The 19,771-nt window shown below is 32.1% G+C and overlaps 4 protein-coding genes across 5 annotated transcripts; 2 read left to right on the top strand and 2 right to left on the bottom strand.

Moving 5' to 3' along the window:
• Window positions 1-440: 440 nt before the first annotated feature.
• On the bottom strand, window positions 441-6,590 carry LOC109597873 (hemocyte protein-glutamine gamma-glutamyltransferase-like). The gene is made up of 8 exons (XM_020013654.2): window positions 6,509-6,590; window positions 3,320-3,535; window positions 2,680-2,906; window positions 2,187-2,456; window positions 1,752-2,133; window positions 1,481-1,700; window positions 835-1,431; window positions 441-781 (listed from the first exon to the last, which is right to left on the bottom strand). Exons 2-8 carry the CDS (start codon window positions 3,516-3,518, stop codon window positions 550-552), a joined length of 2,127 nt encoding a protein of 708 aa, XP_019869213.2. The 5' UTR covers window positions 3,519-3,535; window positions 6,509-6,590; the 3' UTR covers window positions 441-549.
• A 1,169-nt stretch (window positions 6,591-7,759) lies between these two features.
• Window positions 7,760-9,288, top strand: LOC109597864 (transmembrane protein 231). The gene is made up of 5 exons (XM_020013644.2): window positions 7,760-8,283; window positions 8,338-8,504; window positions 8,559-8,687; window positions 8,748-8,967; window positions 9,021-9,288. Exons 1-5 carry the CDS (start codon window positions 8,145-8,147, stop codon window positions 9,272-9,274), a joined length of 909 nt encoding a protein of 302 aa, XP_019869203.2. The 5' UTR covers window positions 7,760-8,144; the 3' UTR covers window positions 9,275-9,288.
• Window positions 9,267-10,284, bottom strand: LOC109597874 (mitochondrial import inner membrane translocase subunit Tim21). The gene is made up of 3 exons (XM_020013655.2): window positions 10,077-10,284; window positions 9,511-10,015; window positions 9,267-9,448 (listed from the first exon to the last, which is right to left on the bottom strand). Exons 2-3 carry the CDS (start codon window positions 10,009-10,011, stop codon window positions 9,311-9,313), a joined length of 639 nt encoding a protein of 212 aa, XP_019869214.1. The 5' UTR covers window positions 10,012-10,015; window positions 10,077-10,284; the 3' UTR covers window positions 9,267-9,310.
• A 1,085-nt stretch (window positions 10,285-11,369) lies between these two features.
• Window positions 11,370-18,539, top strand: LOC109597881 (solute carrier family 66 member 2). Of its 2 annotated transcripts, XM_020013666.2 has the most exons (5): window positions 11,370-11,678; window positions 11,739-11,875; window positions 12,394-12,459; window positions 13,985-14,201; window positions 16,522-18,539. In XM_020013666.2, the coding sequence occupies exons 1-5, from the start codon at window positions 11,476-11,478 to the stop codon at window positions 16,712-16,714; spliced, it is 816 nt and encodes a 271-aa protein (XP_019869225.1). In that variant the 5' UTR covers window positions 11,370-11,475; the 3' UTR covers window positions 16,715-18,539. The 2 variants fall into 2 exon arrangements, with proteins under 2 accessions (XP_019869225.1, XP_019869226.1); XM_020013667.2 differs by lacking the exon at window positions 12,394-12,459.
• Window positions 18,540-19,771: the final 1,232 nt, after the last annotated feature.

Here is a 19,771-nt window from a genome sequence, read left to right as displayed (position 1 = left end):
GGGAGGACCTCAGAATATCTCATCTTCGACACTTCTTTGAATTTATGATGCAAATAAAGCTGGTGATGTGTGATATGAAGTGTTAAACTTTGACACTGTTAATCAAAGAATGTGACTCATTAATAGGTCGAAGACATAATTTTTCCTTACAAATTAAAATATTATCAGCTTATTAATAATAACAATGAGTCTTAATTCATCAAAGTGATTTTATATTAAAAAAATAGCGACAAAAATGTATGTTCTTGTGGATTAAAAAACAATTATAATACGAAATTAGTTCATTACTATTTTAGTCTGACTCATTTTTATCAAGGTAATTACTATAATCATGTTGTGGGACGACTCTTTGTAATCTTGGTTGCATACATTAATCAAGAATTGAATATATTCATCATGCATCCGGCAGCACAGTAGGATAGTAAATAAAAAGCTTTAAAGTTATTACAACATCTAATTATAAGCAATTAATAACATCGAATACTGATACAACATTTCTAATAATGTAAATAAAAGTTATACATATAAAAATACAAAAGCAGTGCAGTATTATTCACCAATATTGATAGTGGTTGTGCCAGAAACTCCTTGCATCTCTTTCGACGTGAACGACGCCACAATCGCCCGCTCCCCAGTTTTAACAGCCTGGAATACTTCCCGGAATAAAACGTGTTCGTGGGGCTCAACATCCCTAAAGGGAATTGTTTTCGGCTTCTCCAAACCAGGGCCTTGCACCGTGTAGAAACACTCAGTCAACGGGATTGGTAAAGGGTTAGTGAAGCTATAAAATAAACATTAGGACCCTTATTGAAGTGTCAATTTTGTAAATTTCACCTGAAATCGGCGGAACACTGTTGTCCAACCCTGCAGACGCCAGCAAGGGAAATGATGATGTCAGGCTTGGTCATGGTGAAGTCGTCCTCTTCACTCCAAGTTTGTTTGGTCTCATGTACGTTGGCGATGGCATAAATTTTGAGCAAACTGTGGTCCACCAGCTTGTGCAGGTACTCCTCAGGCAGTACGTCAAGTGTTAGTACTTCGTGATCACCAGCTTTCACCTTAAACGTGCCCTGGGACTTTTTGATGCTTTGTGCTGCCGCCCCTGTGTAAAAAATGGAGCTTGCTGACAGGACAGCGCTAACGTTTCTTTCCTCCGACGATGTGTTTTGAATTTTGACCACCACCTGGAACGGTTGACCAAGTGGTACTGTGTCAATGTCGACCAAATCGAATTCCACGTCCTCTTGGTCTTTGTTTGGTAGTTCGTAGAACTGTTGAGCCCTTGGTACGCCTCTCACTGCGTTGTACACCGCCAAACGTTCAGCTTCCGTTCCTTCCTTGTTCTTGAATTGTTTGGTGATGTTCCACATGTCTGAGTCACCTTTGTCGTCGGTCACACCCACCTTTTTGGTTAAAATCTTTTTACCCACGCTAAAAACGGGCATTTTTTAAATGGAACAAAAGAATGGGTGTGTCTTACTGATAGCTGTTGATGGAGGTCCTCCTGAAGCCCCATTCAGATTCCGGATCTTCCTGCAGATGGACTACATCAGCGTTCACCTCGGAGAAGGCGAAAGCTGTGTCAAACAGGTAACCCACTTCTCCCTTACGCACTGCTTCTACGGAAGCTGGCCCACACCTAAACTGATTACCGCTGAGCTCTTGGGGAGTGGCGTCTATAATTTGCCAACCTCCGTACCCTAAGAAAACAATTGTGTAAATTTAAACTTTATAACAAACAAGTTATTAACCTGGAGGCAAGTCGGGTCTTGTCATCCAAACGTCGTTCCACACGTGGAAGTTCCAGCAGGAATCGTTGCAGTCACCTTCAGGTCCGTTCTCGATTTTGTCTCCGAAGATGTCAAAGTACTTGTCAACGGTCAAGGAGCAGTTGGTGTCGTGGGCGGAGACGTAATTGGTGGTGGAACGGCAGGGGATTCCCAGGGCCCTACAAACTGTGACGGTGGCAGCCGAAAACACCCAACATTGACCGTATTTCACTGGTTCACCACCGGACATCAAGTACTGCTCCATGATTTTGGTGGAGCCGGTCCAGGCGTGTGGGGAGGTGCCGTCGCTGTAGTCGCCGTCCCATTTACCTTCCAGAAGGCCGCCGTCATCCACAGAATTGATCTGGAAGAAGTGACTTGTAGTGGGAAGCTAGGGTGGAGTCAAAAGAATTTTACCACTGCGGATATGGCTCTGGTGACCATAATGGGGGAGCATCGCTCTGCAGGTGCTAGTCCTGACTTTTCCAACAAAAATACAGCAGTGGGAAGGGAAATTTCGTCGAACTGGCCGAAAATCCACGGCTTACCGGTCGGTTTCTTGAAAGTACCGCACCAAATTTTGCCGTTTTCGTTTTCGACGTACTCCTTTCGTTCCTCCTCGTTTTCCATGTAGACGCCATCTTGGGGGCACCACGGATTGAACAAAATGTAAATATCTTCCGGATGCTGAAAATAGCTTCTGTTTTGATACCAGATATAATTTAATAAATGAGCAAAAAATAAGTTGCCACTGTGCCAAAACACAATCATTATTTACATGACGTCTGATTTATTGTAATTTTGTTTATTTTTAGGTATTAGTAAACAGTTGCACTTTACACACAATGGTTTACCTCGTTTTTATTACGTTTACTATCTAGTGGTTGTTAATGCCGAAATTTGTATTCACCTTGTAATCGTTTCTTTGTACTCTGGTTCCTTTAATGTTTGTTTGTATGGTGTTGGACCAAATGCCGACTTGAACGCCTGCAGGAATGTGCACTTGAAGTTGGAGAGTGTTGCCGGAATGATTAGTTACTATCATGCTCCATCTAAAGGGGTCTTCGTCCAGGCTTTGCTTCTTGGGATCAAGAGGAATTATCACTCTTGTCCCCTTCATTACATTCGGTTTTTCACCTAAACACAGATTTGGTCAATTTGTTTATGTTTATTGTTGATTTGTGTAAATGAGATAATTAAGATGGTCCAAACAATTTGCGTATGCAAGGTTAACTTGTTAGATATAATGAATATTTTTCTTTTTTTTTTTCACCTCGGGTCATCACCATCCCATTACAATTAAAATTCATTATTGTTTCTCAACTCAGCTGAACACATTCATGTAATTAATTGAGTCTCGACATATGAAATATTAATCTGTGAGGAATAGAATTCATAAATCACAAATTGACTATTTGGTACCGGTTTTAAAATATGCCAGGCATCTTATTTAATGTAATGCAGGAATTTTGAACCACGTCGTAAAAACACCGTAAACCTTATACGCCAGTTTTGTTGTTGTTTTTTTGAATAAATTAAATCTTTCTTACCGAATCCAAAGCCTATCCTCACAACATCGTTCTCCTCGTCGTAGTCCCTGTTGAACCTGACCGAAAAATAAAAGTTGCACCCCCTGCGAAAAATGGGGGTGGGTTGTTCGGCGTTAACCAGATCGTATAGTTCGGTGTGGTTCTCCTGCGAGTTTTCCTTGGCGTAGAAGCCGGCAAGTTCAACCTCGAGCGGCTCCATGGTACGGTTTGATAATACTGAAAATAAATTTCGGACTGCGTTGATGTTTTGGCAGCGGCTCTTTTATAAACGATTGGAGGAGATAAATAAAAAAAATTGGCAACTGCCAAAATATTTTGGGTGGAAGGGCAACTGTCAATAAAGTGAAGCCAATTAAACTGTTAGAATTAAAGAAGGAAAAACATACTCCAGATTGAGTGGTTTCATGAATTAATTTTAACTTTAGAAACTATATCAAAATATTCTAAATATAATTTTAACTTCAATTTTTAATACTATATCATAATATTTTACAAAAAAAATAATATATTACTTAATTATTACTAAAATTATAAAAAATATTGACAACAAAATTAGTTGTAACATAAAAACTGTTAAATTATTTATAAACATGAACACTAATTTGAAAATAAGTTATATACATACATATATTTATAATTATCCCACAATGAAATTATTTTTAAACATTTCTAATAATCTCCCACAGATGAATGCCAGATCAATCATCACCAAATATATTGATTACAAAAGGACATTAATCAGATTAACTTGGAACGTTTTACGAACTATAAAATACAGTTTTAAAATTTTCTATAGTCATAAAATATCCAAAGCTCTAATTTTAGTGAACAACTGTTGCGTATTAAAGTGTAGTCAAGTTTCAAACACAATTAAGACATAAAATATCTATTTTACGACTATAATTTCAGTTATTTGTAATTTAAAAATTCGTGTCGAAGAAACATTTAGAAATAAAACCTAGACCACATCAACAAAAAATAAATAACCCTACTAATATATTTAAAAATTTTAAATATAGCACAGTTTCCAAATAAAAAATATTTGATCAGCATATCAGTTAAATTGATTTAAGTAATATGCAAATTATTATCAATTAGTCTTTAATTTTGAATACACAGCATCTCATTACTGATACATTTAAATGTCAAATTTGCTATTTTGGCTTATATTATATATTTTCTAGAAATTTAGGTTAATTAAATAATAAAATTTGAATATTTGACTCCTTTATTAATGCAATAGTAGTTGTTTCCTATTTTTTATAAAAAACGAAACAAATAAACAAGGCATATTTAATTTGAGAATTGATTAACATGAAATTATGCAAAAGAAAATTTTTATTTATGCAAAAAATGTCTTTCTTAGAAGTTTCCGCAAATTGTGACTTTAATAAAATATTCCTGACATGCCTAGTTAATGACAATCATAATTTATTTATTAATTCAACATGCACAAACAAATTATCATAATTGGTAGTAACAGTTTCTTTAAGGGTTCCATATTTGAAAGTACTTAGTATCTCATGTAGCAGAATGTTAATTTATTTTATTTTTTTTTATCTTAATGGGAAATATATAAATATAAATTACATAAATTCTTAGAGAAAACATAAATTTTTAAAATTTTATCTTTTTTAATATAATTGAAACAAATTTATAAAAATTACAAATTAGCAAAATACAAAAAATATATAGATAAAATCATTTAATCGAAAATAATGTTCAGTTACAAATTAAAAATTACCATCAATAAACAAAAAGGATACTAATTTATTTCTTAAAGAAATCATTAAATAATTTTAATTTTATTTCACCTTTTTTATTTTATGGAGCCAAGATGCAAAAAAACTAAAGCTAAAAATGCTGAAAATGCAAAAATCAAATTATTTGAATAAAAATAATGGTCATATAAAAATTAAAACACGGAAAATCACTAAGTAACTATGAAATATTATTTTTGTTAAACAATATATTAAGATAATTTAAATTTTTTTAAAAAGGTAAATTTTTTAGTTTAATGAAAACAAAAAGTAAAATTAAAGAATAATAAAAAAATTACAATTTATTAATGTCTTAGAAATACAAATATCAAATTATTTAATGAAAAATAATGTTCATTTAAAAATTAAAACACAGAATTAATAAATACCAATGAAAATCTATGTTTCGTAGAGTAAACATAATTTTTAAAATTTTATTTTACCTTCTTTAATATAATCGAAATAAATTTCTAAAAAGTCATAAGGGATTATGTACAAAATTTGCAGAAGTACTAAAAAATTTAAAAATTAAATCATTTAACCGAAATTAATGTTCAGTTAAAAATTGAAAACTACAGAATCAATAAATAAAAAGAAAACTTATTTTTCTTAAGGAAAATATATAATTTTAAGATACAAAAAATTAATAAATATTACACACAAAAAAATAAAAATTTACAAATTACAAAAATGGTGAAAATACAAAAACCAAATTACTTGATATATCAAATATATTATTTGGAAAATAATGATTATATAAAAATTAAAACACAGAGAATCAATAAATAACTATGAAATATTATTTATTTTTTAATGAAAACATTAAAATATTTTAGATTTTATTTTACCTTTTTTAATTTAATGAAAACAAAACGCAAAATTAAGGAATAATGAAAAAAATTACAATTTGTAAGTGTCCTAAAAATACAAATATCAAATTATTTAATGGAAATTAATGTTCAATTAAAAATTAAATCACAGATTCAATAAATACCAATGAAAATCAATGTTTCTTAGAGAAAAAAAATTATTTTACCTTCTTTCTAATAATTATTAGAAATTTACGAATTACCAAAGTGATAACAATACAATAATTAACTTATTTAATCTAAATTAATGTTCAATTAAAATAAAAACACATGGAAATAAAGAAGATATTAAAATAATTTAAATCTCATTTTGCTATTTATAATTAATAGAAACAAAACCCTAAAAATATATTATTATTTAATTGTTCAATTAAAAATTAAAATTCACTGAACCAATATTAATAAAAATAATTTATATTTGTTCATTTATCAGTCCTTCTGAATAATATATTTAATTAAAATACTATTTGTTGATAAATTGAAAACCCATAAAACTACTATTACTATAATTATCACAAATAATAACAGTAATTTACTTAATGAAATAAACATAAATTTACCTTAATAACACAATCACTGAAATCACCAATCAACCGATGGAAGTACCAATTAAAATCGTTGACCAAAGAGTGATTCGCGTTACGCGCACGGTCATAAAATTTATACTGTCCGGCGACAGCAGCAAAATCTTGCTTTTATATGGCGCTATGGTGATTTGTAATCCTGCTGATGATGGACTAAAGAACTACGATATTCTAGTTTAGTTTAATGTTGTTGCGAAAATTTCAACTTAAATTAGCTACGTCATATATTTAAATTTTATTAGCGGGACCTTTTATATTTGGTTTTTTGAATATTAATATTCTGCTCTAAATTTATTACTCCAATTAAATCAATTAAACGATTACAAAGCACATTTTATTTCAATATTAGACAGTTTTACATGAATATAAAAGAATATAAATAATGAATGTCACTTGTAAATTGACTTGCTGAAGTTTTTGATTTACTGCTTTATATTTCAATACTTTAATTAAGGTGTTCTGTGATTAAGATATATTAGTTAAATGTTTTGTCTATATTACTGACATAATTTATCACTAAACAATAAAATTATATTATTTTCCTCGAATAATTTAAATTGTAAACTCTAGAATTACATTGATAACCTTTTACGTATTTATAATCGTAACATGTATCAGTATTTAGAATCAATTTTCGAGCTATTATTGACGTATTGTATTTAATAATTTTTCATTTATATTATATCAACTTCAATGTCACATAAAGTCGCCACGTTTAATAAATATATTTAATATTCAAAACGTGTAAACTAGCAAGAAAAATGGCCAGTTAAAAATACTATATTCCTGATTGTCTAATGAGTAAACAATGTTGTGCATCACACAAAAATGATAAAATTTAGTATAAAACATTTAATGCTACCAAAAAATAAATTAAAGTTTTAGTTTATGATGTAAGTTTTTACAACATACATATTCGACTGTTTATATTTTCTTGGAACATTCATACAGAACATTTGACTCATTCATCAAACAATGTAATTTTAATAAATTAATAGATGACTTCACTCACAAGTTTGGATGTTTCTTCTTCATAAATTTGTAAAGAAAACAATGCTCAATGTTCCATCATTGATTAACCACAATTAATGATGCGAACAAATAATTTGAATAATAAATTTTACCTAAACTATCAATAAACTACAACATATAAGTACATGACGTAAGATTTTATTTACTATTGTTTATTAATAGACCGCAATTAAAAAATGAATGGAACCTAACTTTTTGATTAAGTATGTAAATACAAATTAAGTTCAGAGATTAGATCGTGATGTCCATTAATTATTTCGACGGTGTCGATGATTTTATTCGCGGTTTGAAACGTGCCATATTTCTCACGGCTGCCTGCATTATTCAACCACTTTCCGAGAAAATCAACATTGATGCTTGTGACTAACTGCATCTGCGTTTCCATCGACCGTGATCTACATTCTGAACCTTGAGGGATGGATTTTCCCTTACACTCCCAATCAGTTTCATTAGTGTGTATAACAGCCAGAATATGTGGTTGCCAGGACAACGTGATTGTATTCAAACAAACACGCTGTTTGAATGCCCTGCCAAAATGCTTTTGTGACACGTTTGTAGAGAATTTGAGAGAATTATTATTATGGTAGTGCTCAAGATACACACTAAATACTTGAAGGTGGACTACAAAACCACCCTTCTTTCTAAAGGCACGCTGTTTGTATTCATCACTTCCACATTGGGTTTAGTTTTACCATTTATATTAGCTTACAACACAGGAGGTTGTTCAGGCTACAAAGCACATGTGTTTTTGACTTATTATAGTTGATTTGTAGGATTCTGGCTTAAACGTGACCACTTTTATGAGCAACCCAACGTTAAATTCAAGGGAGAGTACATGTTTTATGCCACCACTAACAACTTGAGTCATCCCATTCTTTGTGGCACAAACCCATTTTATAATGAACTTTTAAGTCCACTGGATATGTGTACTAATATTAAAGTGACTATTGTTTGAGTAAAACTAAAACTGTTAATTTATGAAGGAATTTTTTAGGTACGTGAAATAGACGACAATCAGGACACCAAAATAGATGAGCTGCATGTAATCATTGACATAAATTTATCTTACAATCTACGAATTACTTCATTTACAATAGTTATTCCACTGGATTATACTCTACATGTAAGTGCTTCGTTTTTAACTTTATACTTAACAAATTTATTCCATTTAATCCCATTTTAGACAGTTTGTCCTCTAAACATGGAATCAGGAATATTATATCAGCAGTTTTTGCCAGTTTCTGTGTCAAAGTTCTTCATTATGAGTAACTTAGAAGTCTTCCAAGCATTCCCTTTGAACTGTTATAGAAAAAAGAGGCTGCACTTGTATAACCAGCCCATTTTGGGTAACACAGACTTTATTTCATTGGATGAAATAATAAATGAATACAGTGGAAGGAACTGTAAGTTTAAGGGTAATAAAAATCACAATTAGTAACAAAAATTTATTTTTCAGTATCAACTAGATTATCTAATATATTTACAAACTTCAAAACAACAAAATCTGACTTATTTACAATCGACTTAAAAGTAAGATATGCAGAACACAAAGTTGTTTTTAAACCGAAATTCTGGCATATAGTCAAATGGGCCTGGATTCAGTACTTGGCAATTTATATAATAATTGCCTGGATTATATCAAAAATAAAGAAGTACATTTTTGATAACAAATTAGTTCTTTTTTATGAGACACCACTAAAAATTAAATAAAATATTTTAATATAATTGTGTTTCAATAACTTAAAATTAAAATTGCAGGGAATCCAACTGTAATGTTGGTGTAGCATCCACTTTCTTGGTGTTGTCTTCCAGTACAATAGTACTTTTAAACATGTCCTCGACTTCCACAAACAAATATCTGTATTCATAGTTTCCACTGTCATTCTAGAAAAAAATATTTACTTTGTAAAACAGTGTACATTGAATGGGATTCAAATAAGACCAACCTCAACCATTTCTAGGTGCACAGTTCCCTTAGTGAAAGACCCCTTCAAATAGAATTTCATCCTCAAATGCTTCCTGCCCTCCTTCTCATAAACAACATGACTGACATGCTGTCGCCTGCCCCTCCTGCTCTCCTCCCCATAAGCCATTATTGGCAGTCCCAATTTATCCTCAATTCTGGGATCCGAAATGCATCTTTTCGACGCCTTGGCGTACACGTTATTCGGACTTTTACTTGAAAACAATTCGTTAAAAACGGCATAGAACAGCGAACCGGTTACACCTACACCCAGCAATATGACACCCAAGTACGAGGCAGTCTTGGTGGTCTCCTTAACTTTTTCGCCTAGAGGTTTAACGTTCACGTCGATTTCGGAACCGCCGTGCGTCGACGTGGTGATCGCGCCCGTGTTTTTGGTGCTCTTGAAGCGTGCGAGGGGCGAACGAGGACCGAAGGCACTGGAGTATCGGAGGACCGGTCTGATCACCCTTACCAAAGTCATGATTCTGTAACAAATTAGTCATTAGTTAACAAAAAACTTGTTTTGTTGTTTCGTGGATTATTTACATTTTGTGGTGGATGAAGTTGGTCGATTATTTATTTTTAAATCGGCATTTTATGTTTTCTAACCTAATTTGAAGGTGGTTGAGAAACCGACAGTGTCAATTATTACAAGCTGTTTGAGGCTGAATTAGGATTGTTTTAACAATTGTTTTTTTACGTGATTATTTATTGGATGCCACTATATTATTTGCTTAAGAAAACCAATGAACTTGTCAATGTTTTTTAAAATGAAAAGCTACGATATTGACAAAGGCATTTCAGACACTGAAACTGGTCTAACTAGAATAGTTTAAAAAATAGATAGATTTGTATAGTTCATATGATACATGATGTAATTGATATAATAAACATCATAATGTAAGCTAGTCTTTTAGATTTGATTAAGTTAATTTAGTGTAAATAATTTTATAACATAACATTGTGTTAATTAATGTCACTTAAATTTTCAGGTTAAGTAAGGCTAGACTAAAAGAATAAATTTGAATTTGAAATTTAATTTCGGAGATATCAAAATATATAAAATAAATAATATTTAAGGTTATAAACAGAACCATCATTTTTTTAAGTTAAATCAAAATTGGTCCTTCACTTTTTTAGTAGAAACCTGAGTTTCTCATGTAGGGCTGGGGTCAAACAAACCCCCATCTACTAACCATCTTCTCACAGTCCTTGCTTTAATTTCATTTGACGATAAGATTCAGTTGTTTTTTATATTAGAATTATCCAGTTATCTATTTTCTATCAAGTATTTCGAACTCCAGATTTCTTAATGATACAAGAAACAATTGACTCTTAGCCATTGTGGCTTGTTTTTTTGGTCTTAATAACACTGAATTATATTTTTTTTCTACCAATGAGTAAATAAATATAATAAGCAATATACCGTTGGTAAATACTCGATTTAAATTTACAGAGAGCAATAAAAAACCATAGTAAAAAGTTCCATATTTTTGTCCATTGAAAAATAAAAAATACGCAATTTAGACAAAACAATAAATGTTATAGATATTGGTATCCAATTCAGGTAGTGTGGTCCTTATTTTTTATATTAAGTTGCTATAATTATGGCACTACTGTATATGATGTGCTGTCCATAAAAAATAATTATATTAAATTTACGTAATATTGACATGTCCTATGTTGATATTGACAACAGAATATCCTAGAAAATACAGCAAATATAAATGAATAAAATATAATCCCTTTTAGTGAACACCCATTCACTTCTCAACATTTTAAAAGTTGCTACACTCAGTTCAAATAGTCATGCGCATAAATTGTGACATTCCCCGACATTTGACAGCTGGCCGAACGCACACAGACACCTGCGATCCGCCGTCGAACTGGGGCACACGATGTGAATTTGTTTTTTTTTTAATACGGAACGAAACTAACGACAGACATGGACTGGGTAATTTCTGACGAACTTTCTCTGACCGTGGGCCACGTAGTCGGATGGGTGAGTGCCGGCGCCATGATTTTGGGGGGTGTCATCCCCTACATACCCCAATACAGACAGATAAGCAAGACTAAAGACGCTGAAGGTTTCTCCCTGTTGGTGTGCCTGGCCCTCTTGATCGCCAACACGTTGAGGATCATGTTTTGGTAAATTGTTGTGGTTGTCTATGTTATTTGGGTTTTGGTGATTTGGTGTTTTGGTTGCAGGTTTGGCAACCACTTTGAGTATCCTCTTTTGATCCAGAGTCTGATCATGAACTTTACCATGTTTGTGATGATACATTTGTGTGTTAGGGTCAGGCACAGGAACCAGTTGGTGCAAGCCAGACAAAGAATCTTCACAGGTATGGATTTGGTTTTTAGTTATTTATAGATTCAATCAATAATCATTAAGGTGTTTTGGTAATCACACAGACATTTGCTGTGGTCTAATGTGTATTATTTTTTGTAGTTTAGAAGTATATGTAATCAGTAATGGTAATTGCCTTAAGTCTAATTTATTATGTATTTATGATAGTTTTATCATACCATATTAACAAGCTTATCTATTGCTACCTTTGAAAGTAACCACCAGTGATTTTATAGGTTGTGGTGATCAGCAAATTCTTTTTTTATTTCTAAATTTTCAGACACAATTATTTATTTGGTCTAAAATCATCTTTAGTTATAAAAAATGAGTTTGCCTCTATTACAAATTTTTCTTTACAAAAAGTAATACAATTTTACATCAATTTGCAACAGTTTCATTTCTCCCATAAAATTTTCTTGAAACAAGTTTTATTTTTAAAATGAAATTGTCGCAAATTGATTCATTTTCGTTTGACATTTGTTTTATTTTCTATTTTTTTCTTACTTTCAACAGCTAAACCCCAAGAAGTAAAGCGACTACTAAATTTAAAACCGCCACCCTCTTCTCACAATATTTGTGGTAATATGCTTGCACGCTCTGCCTTTCGGGTTTTCTTCTCTTTAGTTTTAGTTATTTACTTATTGTTAGTGGAATGCGAATGCTATGCAATTTTTGTAGGAAATCATTGCTAACATTAGTTAACACAGCTATAACTTATAGTTTATTTTGTACATATTCAGTGGCGGCTACTCAGATGAGGCAGTGACTCACCTATGACAATGATTCTATTGACATAACGTATTAAAAATACATTTTTTGGTTTCTTATCTTTAAAATAGACTATTCCAAAGGTAATATGTTGTAAAACTGACAAATTAACAAGCAATAACAGTTTTTTCATTAAATTTCAATGAATAATTTGTGCACAAGGTTTCCAGAGACATTTTTATATCTGCCTCTTCATGTCAATTCATAAATAAATCTTGAATATTTCTATTGGTTCCAATATTCACGCATGCGCTTTAAGATCTGGCTATAATTTCAATGGTGGGGGAGCTGAGACGTGCCTCTAGCCAATGGGATAGCTTCAAACCTCACAAACTAAATTCTCGAACAGTTTCAAATTTATTTCTACTATTTTTTCAGGACTAAATTTGATAAAAAAACTGATCTTTGTTCTATATATAATGAGCCTCACGAGCCGCCACTGCACATATTAGAGAATAAGTTAATTTCTATCATTCTCCTTTGAAATTGTGTAACAGTATCATATCAACATTGAATTGTGTTGAAATAGGAAACGATAATTTAGGATAAAAAAGTGTGTTTATGAATATTTTATCGTATGATTGAAAATAGTGAAACGAAGCACATTAACATTTTGCCACGATCTTAATAAACATCAAAAAGGTTGCAGTATAAATAGGACTGTTCACATTTGGGGACCTTTCAACTACCATCGGCCTAATTTTCTTTATTCACCTCTGGCATTCTAGCATTTTTACGTACCGTAAATGCCGTAACTTCAAACAGCATCAACGTGTCTCCTACGTGTAGCATCGAATAAACAGGACGCAGACAATAAATATTGATGAACGACGTGGGCGAATGTCAAGTGTTCCATGAATAAAATATAAATTGCAACCCTTACGAATAAATTGGGTCGTGCTAAGGTTTTTTTCTGCATATCAGTACACAGACTACTAATTTGCTTTCGGTTTGATAAAATATTAAACAGGTCGTGTTGTTCAATATTAAATATGCTGCACGCCGATGTAAATACATAGCTGCATAGATAAGAGTTCATTGGTACGTGCACATGTAGTCGATTTTATCAACACGTGCACAAATAATATTAATCGCTTAGATTTTATGTAAAATATTAATTTGGGACGTTGAAACTTTGGGCAAACTTGGAACTTCCTAGGCTTAAATATGTAATTAAGGGACGCTTAACCGGAAACTTACTTGCCAAAGGAAGTTTGATACATTAATTACAATTTTTTTGAACGATCGCGGAAAGGGACCGTCGAAGAGAGTCGCTTCCTTCAGGGAGGCGACCGAAAGTCGTTCCCCAAAAGTACCGGTTCACTTGCTTTTTCAGACTTCGAAGCGAAACATTTCTGGAACTGGTCGGATTTCCAGTCGTACATCGACTGCATGCTGGTGTTCACGATAGTCGCGTCCCTGTTGATGTACCTGTTCATCGAGTACAAGGTCTTCGTCGATATCGTCGGCTTCATCGCCATGTTCACCGAGGCGATGCTGGGCATGCCGCAGTTCATCAAGAACTTCAGGAGCAAGTCCACCGAAGGCATGAGGTTTGTACCAACGTTAAGTGATAACCAAGTCGTCGTTTGATTAATGTTAAATTGACGGATGATGAATTTAATTACTGCCGGTTTTATTGACGTGTCGGGCAAACCCTTCGGAAAGCAATTTGGTGCGGGCGGCTGCGACTTTTAATCAAAGGATGTGATGACACCGTTAAATTGACTACCCTCGTTTATTAATTGTTTATTTAATCTGCGAGGAAATGTTCTGAGTTGGAGCTGAGTCGATTGTTTTCGTTCATTCATGTGAGGGGTGGTCCACTGGAAACCCTCCTTTTCTGGCTGGCTCGAGACAATAAAAACTCTATGTATGACACAAAATTGTTAAATAACTTTAACTTCTAAAACCTTTAAGATAACTTTTATTTGACAGAATAACAAGATAATTCATGCAAGCTGAAAAACATTATGTATTCTTGAAACTGAAGAGAATATCAATATCAGTTCTGACCTCTTTAGAATTAGAACGTTTATTATGTAAAAATTGGGCAATGACAAAAATAAATAATGGTCACGTGGAGAAATATCTAGACTATGTGGTGATTGACATTTTTACTTCTTTGTCTTTCAATTCAACGTGATCTAAATTAGTGAATACTTTCTTGCTTTAGAAATGATAGATAAACTAATTGTGCGAACTAATACAAGATATTATTTGATATTCTCAGATATTTTATACATTTATATATTTTTTCATGATAAGAAGGAGTAAATTAAAAAGAAAAATGTAATTTTTACAAAAAAACTGATTGTGACAACTAAGGCAAATTATTTTCTGATATAATCAGAATTCTTGCTTCGAAAATGATAAGTAAACTGATTGTGAGAACTAATGCAAATTATTATTTGGTATTCTCACATATTTTTTACATTTTCTCAAGATTTATTCATCATCAGAAGAAATAAATTAAAAAGAATAATGTAATTTTTGCTATTTATATTTATTTATCTTTCATAGTCCATTTTTGACAAGGTTTGTTTAATTATTCTGTGGTTTAACTTAGTGAATTCTTTCCTGCTTCGGAAATAATAAGAAAAACTGATTGTGAGAACTAATGCAAGTTATTATTTGGTATTCTCAGATATTTTTTACATTTTCTTAAGGTTCATCATCAGAAAAATTAAATTAAAAAGAATAATGTGATTTTTACTATTTTTATTTATTCATCTTTCATCCATTTTTGACAATGTTTGTTTAATTATTATTTGATTTAAATTAGTGAATACTTTTCTGATTCAGAAATAATAAGTAAACTGAATTGTGAGAACTAAGGAATAACTTAAAAAGAATAATGTGATTTTTACTATTTTTATTTATTTATGTTTCATAGTCCATTTTTGACAATATTTGTTTAATTATTTTGTGGTTTAAATTAGTGAATACTTTCCTGCTTCAGAAATAATAAGTAAACTGACTGTTACAACTAATGCAAATTATTATCTGATATTCTCAGATATTTTTTACGTTTTTCCATGGTTTATTTATGATCAAAAGGAATAAATTAAAAAGAATAATGTGATTTTTATTATTTTTATTTATGTATCTTTCATAGTCTATTTTTGTCAATCAGTGAACATTTTCCTGCCTCAGAAATGATAAGGAAACTGATTGTGATAATTAATACAAGTTATTACTTCTATTCTCTCAGATATTTTTGACATTTTTTCATTGTTTTATCATTATTGGAAGAATAATAATATGATCTGTACTATTGTTATTTAAAGTCTATTTTTGAGAACGTTTGTTCAATTACAAAGACAGAAGTTATAAATTTTTAAAAAAAATTAAAATTTTGTGAAATTAATTTTTATTCATTAAATATGTCTTTGTTAAAATTTGCAAACCTATTACAATAAACATTGTTATTATAGTTGTCTTCAGTTGGATGTTACAGATATAAAACATTTTGAAGTAGGATACATTGTAAGTTTCAAATAAAAAAGTTACTGGAGTGTTCTCCTATCCTAAATGGGTCCCATAGTATATCTCGGATAAAACGTTGGAGGCAATGCTTGAAGTGGCACTTCACTTCAAGTTCTGAGACATTGTTCGTCGTTGAGTTTCAATGGGCACCACTGCGATTATTGCATCGAACATAAAGAAAATCCGGTGGAGTGTTTGCGTCGATAATTTACGAGCGGGTTTCGATCGAAGCTTATTAGAGCTAAAACCGGCAGTTGAATCATTGCTATTTTTATTGGACCGTCCTATTTTGTCGTGTCGTTTTTTTGAGGACGGTAGAAATCTTTTATTAGTCCTATTGATCGTCGACAGTTTAAAAGAGATCTTTGTCGATATTTGTTTCAGCCTGAGCATGGTGATAATGTGGACGTGCGGTGACATATTTAAGACGTTGTACTTTTTCCTGCGCGAGGCGCCGAAACAGTTCTGGATGTGCGGCCTGATCCAGGTGACGGTCGACACGTTGATACTGCTGCAGGTCTACATCTACAAGAACAACACCGAGCCGCAACGAATCCGTCCGCATCGGGGGGATTGAGTAGTTATCATCTGGACGCACGAGGAGAACGACCACAACAAGGCTAAGTGCAACGACGAATTGGCCGTGATCAACGAAACTATCGAGGAGAAGCAGCCGTTCGGCGATCGGCAGCTCCGCGACAGTGCCAGCTTCAACGGCGACGTGCGTCGTCCCGCCATCCACGACGGTACGGACAGCGAGTCAGGCGGCAGCGAACGCAAGGCGGGCACCGTCGCCGAGGCCGTGGTCAGTGCGGACGTGCACAACGACGGTGGTACGGTGCCGAACGGCGACAGTGCGGCAGATGTGGACGTTGTACATATTAACGGTGACTGTGCGAAGGACAAGAGGAACGTCAAGAACGTGTCGTACAAGAAGAGGGCCAAACGACGGGTCAATATGCTGATCCACAGACACACCTTATGACATCCGATGTCAGGCAGTGGCCACGTTCCGGCCCTAGGTGTCATGCATGTTTTGTTCGTGTTGCAGGAAATTGTCCGGCGATTTTGGAAGGGCGCCTGCGGTTATAGGCGCCCTGCTGTCGCCCTAATGGAACGGAGATCCGTTCTGTTCCATTCGAATGTTCGTTGTCTGGGCTTTTACTTCAGGAAACTTGTTTTATTTCAACAGCAATTACAAAATTGCTTCTATGTATTTTGTACATAAGTTATCAATACTTTTGAAGTAAAAGCTTCAATCAAATCAAAGATTTGATCTTGCGTACTAACGGTTAATGTTTAAATGTTGTTTTACATTGTTATTCCTACAAAAAAATTAAATAAATCACAACATTGAAACCTTCCAAACTCATACAATCAAACCGTGCACTGATCATCATTCTGAGGAAACTCGCAATTATCTAGTATTCAAATTTAATGGCAAACAGTTACAGACTATATAGCATTTTTATTTAGTGGACCAAAAATTCTGTTTTCGATGGATGTTTAGACCAGTTTTGCCTTAAATATTTTAGCCCAAAACACAGGGTGATCTAGCATTCCAAAGAGTATTTTTCTGAAATTTAGATTACCCCCTTTAATTTTTAAAGCGATTACGCACATAAACAGTTACATCACTGCGTTGTTTTGAAATTTTAATTTTAGTGGTTAGTGTTAAGTAACTATAAATATGATTTCGAGGTTTAATTTATTATTTCTTCGTACCTAAATATCTTCTGTGATTAATAATTCCTCTAACTAGTCCTAGTTTAAATAATTTTTCGGTTACTTCTTGTCAATTTGTATTCTCTGATTTCTTCCAATTTTTGGCAAGAATTAACCCCACAAAAGTTTTTAACAAATTGACTTGGTACTAGCTTTTTAGTCGTTGTTGAATAGTTTTCTAAGTACCCTGTTAATTTGGATTGTGATTAGATAAATTGCCATATATTTTTGCCTTCGAAATATACTGATTACAATCTACTACACGCTTCTACTTTTTTATTAGACATTCAGAGCTTATTTTGAATGGTAATTTGCGTGCTTTTTTTCAATCATGGTGGATTTTTTTTACTGGTAGTGCGAGTAAACGTATTTTTTATTAGCAATACTTGCCTAAGTGTAAAGTTTAGGTGATGTGTATTTCATATAAGAACTATAGTTTTCCAAAGAATATTTTTATTGTAATTTTACATAATTTAAAAACTATTTATTATTTTCAAGATTGTTTTTAGTATAAATAATTGTTTTTAAAGTAATTGTGTAGAATAATATATTGTATAAAACGGTAGTATTTAAATGATTGCCAAATTATGTCTTCTTTTATATTGTTTAATTTTATTTAAACAGAGATTGTAATTTTTATACATTATATAAAGTAGAAATAAATTATATTTGAACAATTGATTATTTTTTAAACCTTTCCTGTGACATAAGTGTTGGAAAAAGTAATCAACAAAGTAAACACCTTTATTATCAATCAGTCAACAATTAGCCAACGATTTTCAAGCAAATTCATGCCACGTGAGAAAAATTCTGGGTTCTTGGAATTGAAGGAAAAATCTACTTTAGCTTTGACTTCCTCTTTAGAATAAACCGTTTATTAAATCAATGGCAAGTAGTTACAGACTAGAATTTTTATTTGGCTGACCAACAATTCTGTTTTCGATGGATGTTTAGACCAGTTTTGTCGTAAATATTTTAGGCCAAAACACAGAGTGATCTAGCATTCCAAAGAGTATTTTTCTGAAATTTAGTTAACTCCTTTAATTTTAAAAGCCTTTACACACATAAACAGTTACATCACTGCGTTGTTTTGAAATTTTAATTTTAGTGGTTAGTGTTAAGTAACTGTAAATATGATTTTAAGGTTTATTTTTTCTTCGTACCTAAATATCTTCTTTGATTATAATTCCTCTGACTAGTCCCAGTTTAAATATTTTTTCGGTTACTTCTTCTCAATTTGTATACCTTGATTTCTTCCAATTTTTGGCAAGAATTAACCCCACAAAAGTTTTTAACAAATTGCCTTCGAAATAAAGTGATTACAATCTACTACACACTTCTACTTTTTCATTAGACATTCAGAACTTATTTTGAATGGTAATATGCGTGCTTTTTTTCAATCATGGTGGATTTTTTTACTGGTAGTGCGAGTAAACATATTTTTTATTAGCAATACTTGCCTAAGTGTAAAGCTTAGGTGATAGTTTACCAAAGATTATTTTTATTGTAATTTTTCATAATTTAAACACTATTTATTATTTTCAAGATTGTTTTTAGTATAAATAATCGTTTTAAAATTAATTGTTTAGTATAATATATTGTATAAAACGGTAGTATTTAAATGAATGCCAAATTATGTCTTTTATTATATTGTTTAATTTTATTTAAAGATTGTAATTTTTATACATTGTATAAAGTTGAAATAAATTATATTTGAACAATTGATTATTTGTTAAACCCTTCCTGTGACATAAGTGTTGGAAAAAGTAATCAACAAAGTAAACACCTTTATTATCAATCAATAATTTGCCAACGACTTTCAAGCAAATTTATGCCCTTTATGCTAAAGAATCTAATCAATCTAAAGAATCTAAAGAATCTATATAATCTAGCGAATCTAAAAACCTAA

The sequence above is a fragment of the Aethina tumida genome, chromosome 4, assembly GCF_024364675.1.
Source record: "Aethina tumida isolate Nest 87 chromosome 4, icAetTumi1.1, whole genome shotgun sequence".
NCBI lineage: Eukaryota > Metazoa > Arthropoda > Insecta > Coleoptera > Nitidulidae > Aethina > Aethina tumida.
The sequence above is the reverse complement of the archived record's forward strand: the minus strand, read 5'-3'. Positions and strand labels throughout refer to the sequence as shown.

Bases quoted from the DNA above. Each gene is read 5' to 3' on its own strand.
- LOC109597873 (XM_020013654.2), bottom strand. From the start codon at position 3,518: ATGGAGCCGCTCGAGGTTGAACTTGCCGGCTTCTACGCCAAGGAAAAC. The intron at 1,701-1,751 runs GTTAATAACTTG...TTGTTTTCTTAG, and splicing joins AAGACCCGACTTGCCTCCAG to GGTACGGAGGTTGGCAAATT. The intron at 1,432-1,480 runs GTAAGACACACC...GCCCGTTTTTAG, and splicing joins ACCTCCATCAACAGCTATCA to CGTGGGTAAAAAGATTTTAA.
- LOC109597874 (XM_020013655.2), bottom strand. From the start codon at position 10,011: ATGACTTTGGTAAGGGTGATCAGACCGGTCCTCCGATACTCCAGTGCC. The intron at 9,449-9,510 runs GTTGGTCTTATT...ATTTTTTTCTAG, and splicing joins TGCACCTAGAAATGGTTGAG to AATGACAGTGGAAACTATGA.
- LOC109597864 (XM_020013644.2), top strand. From the start codon at position 8,145: ATGGTAGTGCTCAAGATACACACTAAATACTTGAAGGTGGACTACAAA. The intron at 8,284-8,337 runs GTTGTTCAGGCT...GTTGATTTGTAG, and splicing joins ATTAGCTTACAACACAGGAG to GATTCTGGCTTAAACGTGAC. The intron at 8,505-8,558 runs GTGACTATTGTT...GGAATTTTTTAG, and splicing joins ATATGTGTACTAATATTAAA to GTACGTGAAATAGACGACAA.
- LOC109597881 (XM_020013666.2), top strand. From the start codon at position 11,476: ATGGACTGGGTAATTTCTGACGAACTTTCTCTGACCGTGGGCCACGTA. The intron at 11,876-12,393 runs GTATGGATTTGG...TACTTTCAACAG, and splicing joins CAGACAAAGAATCTTCACAG to CTAAACCCCAAGAAGTAAAG. The intron at 12,460-13,984 runs GTAATATGCTTG...TTGCTTTTTCAG, and splicing joins CTCTTCTCACAATATTTGTG to ACTTCGAAGCGAAACATTTC.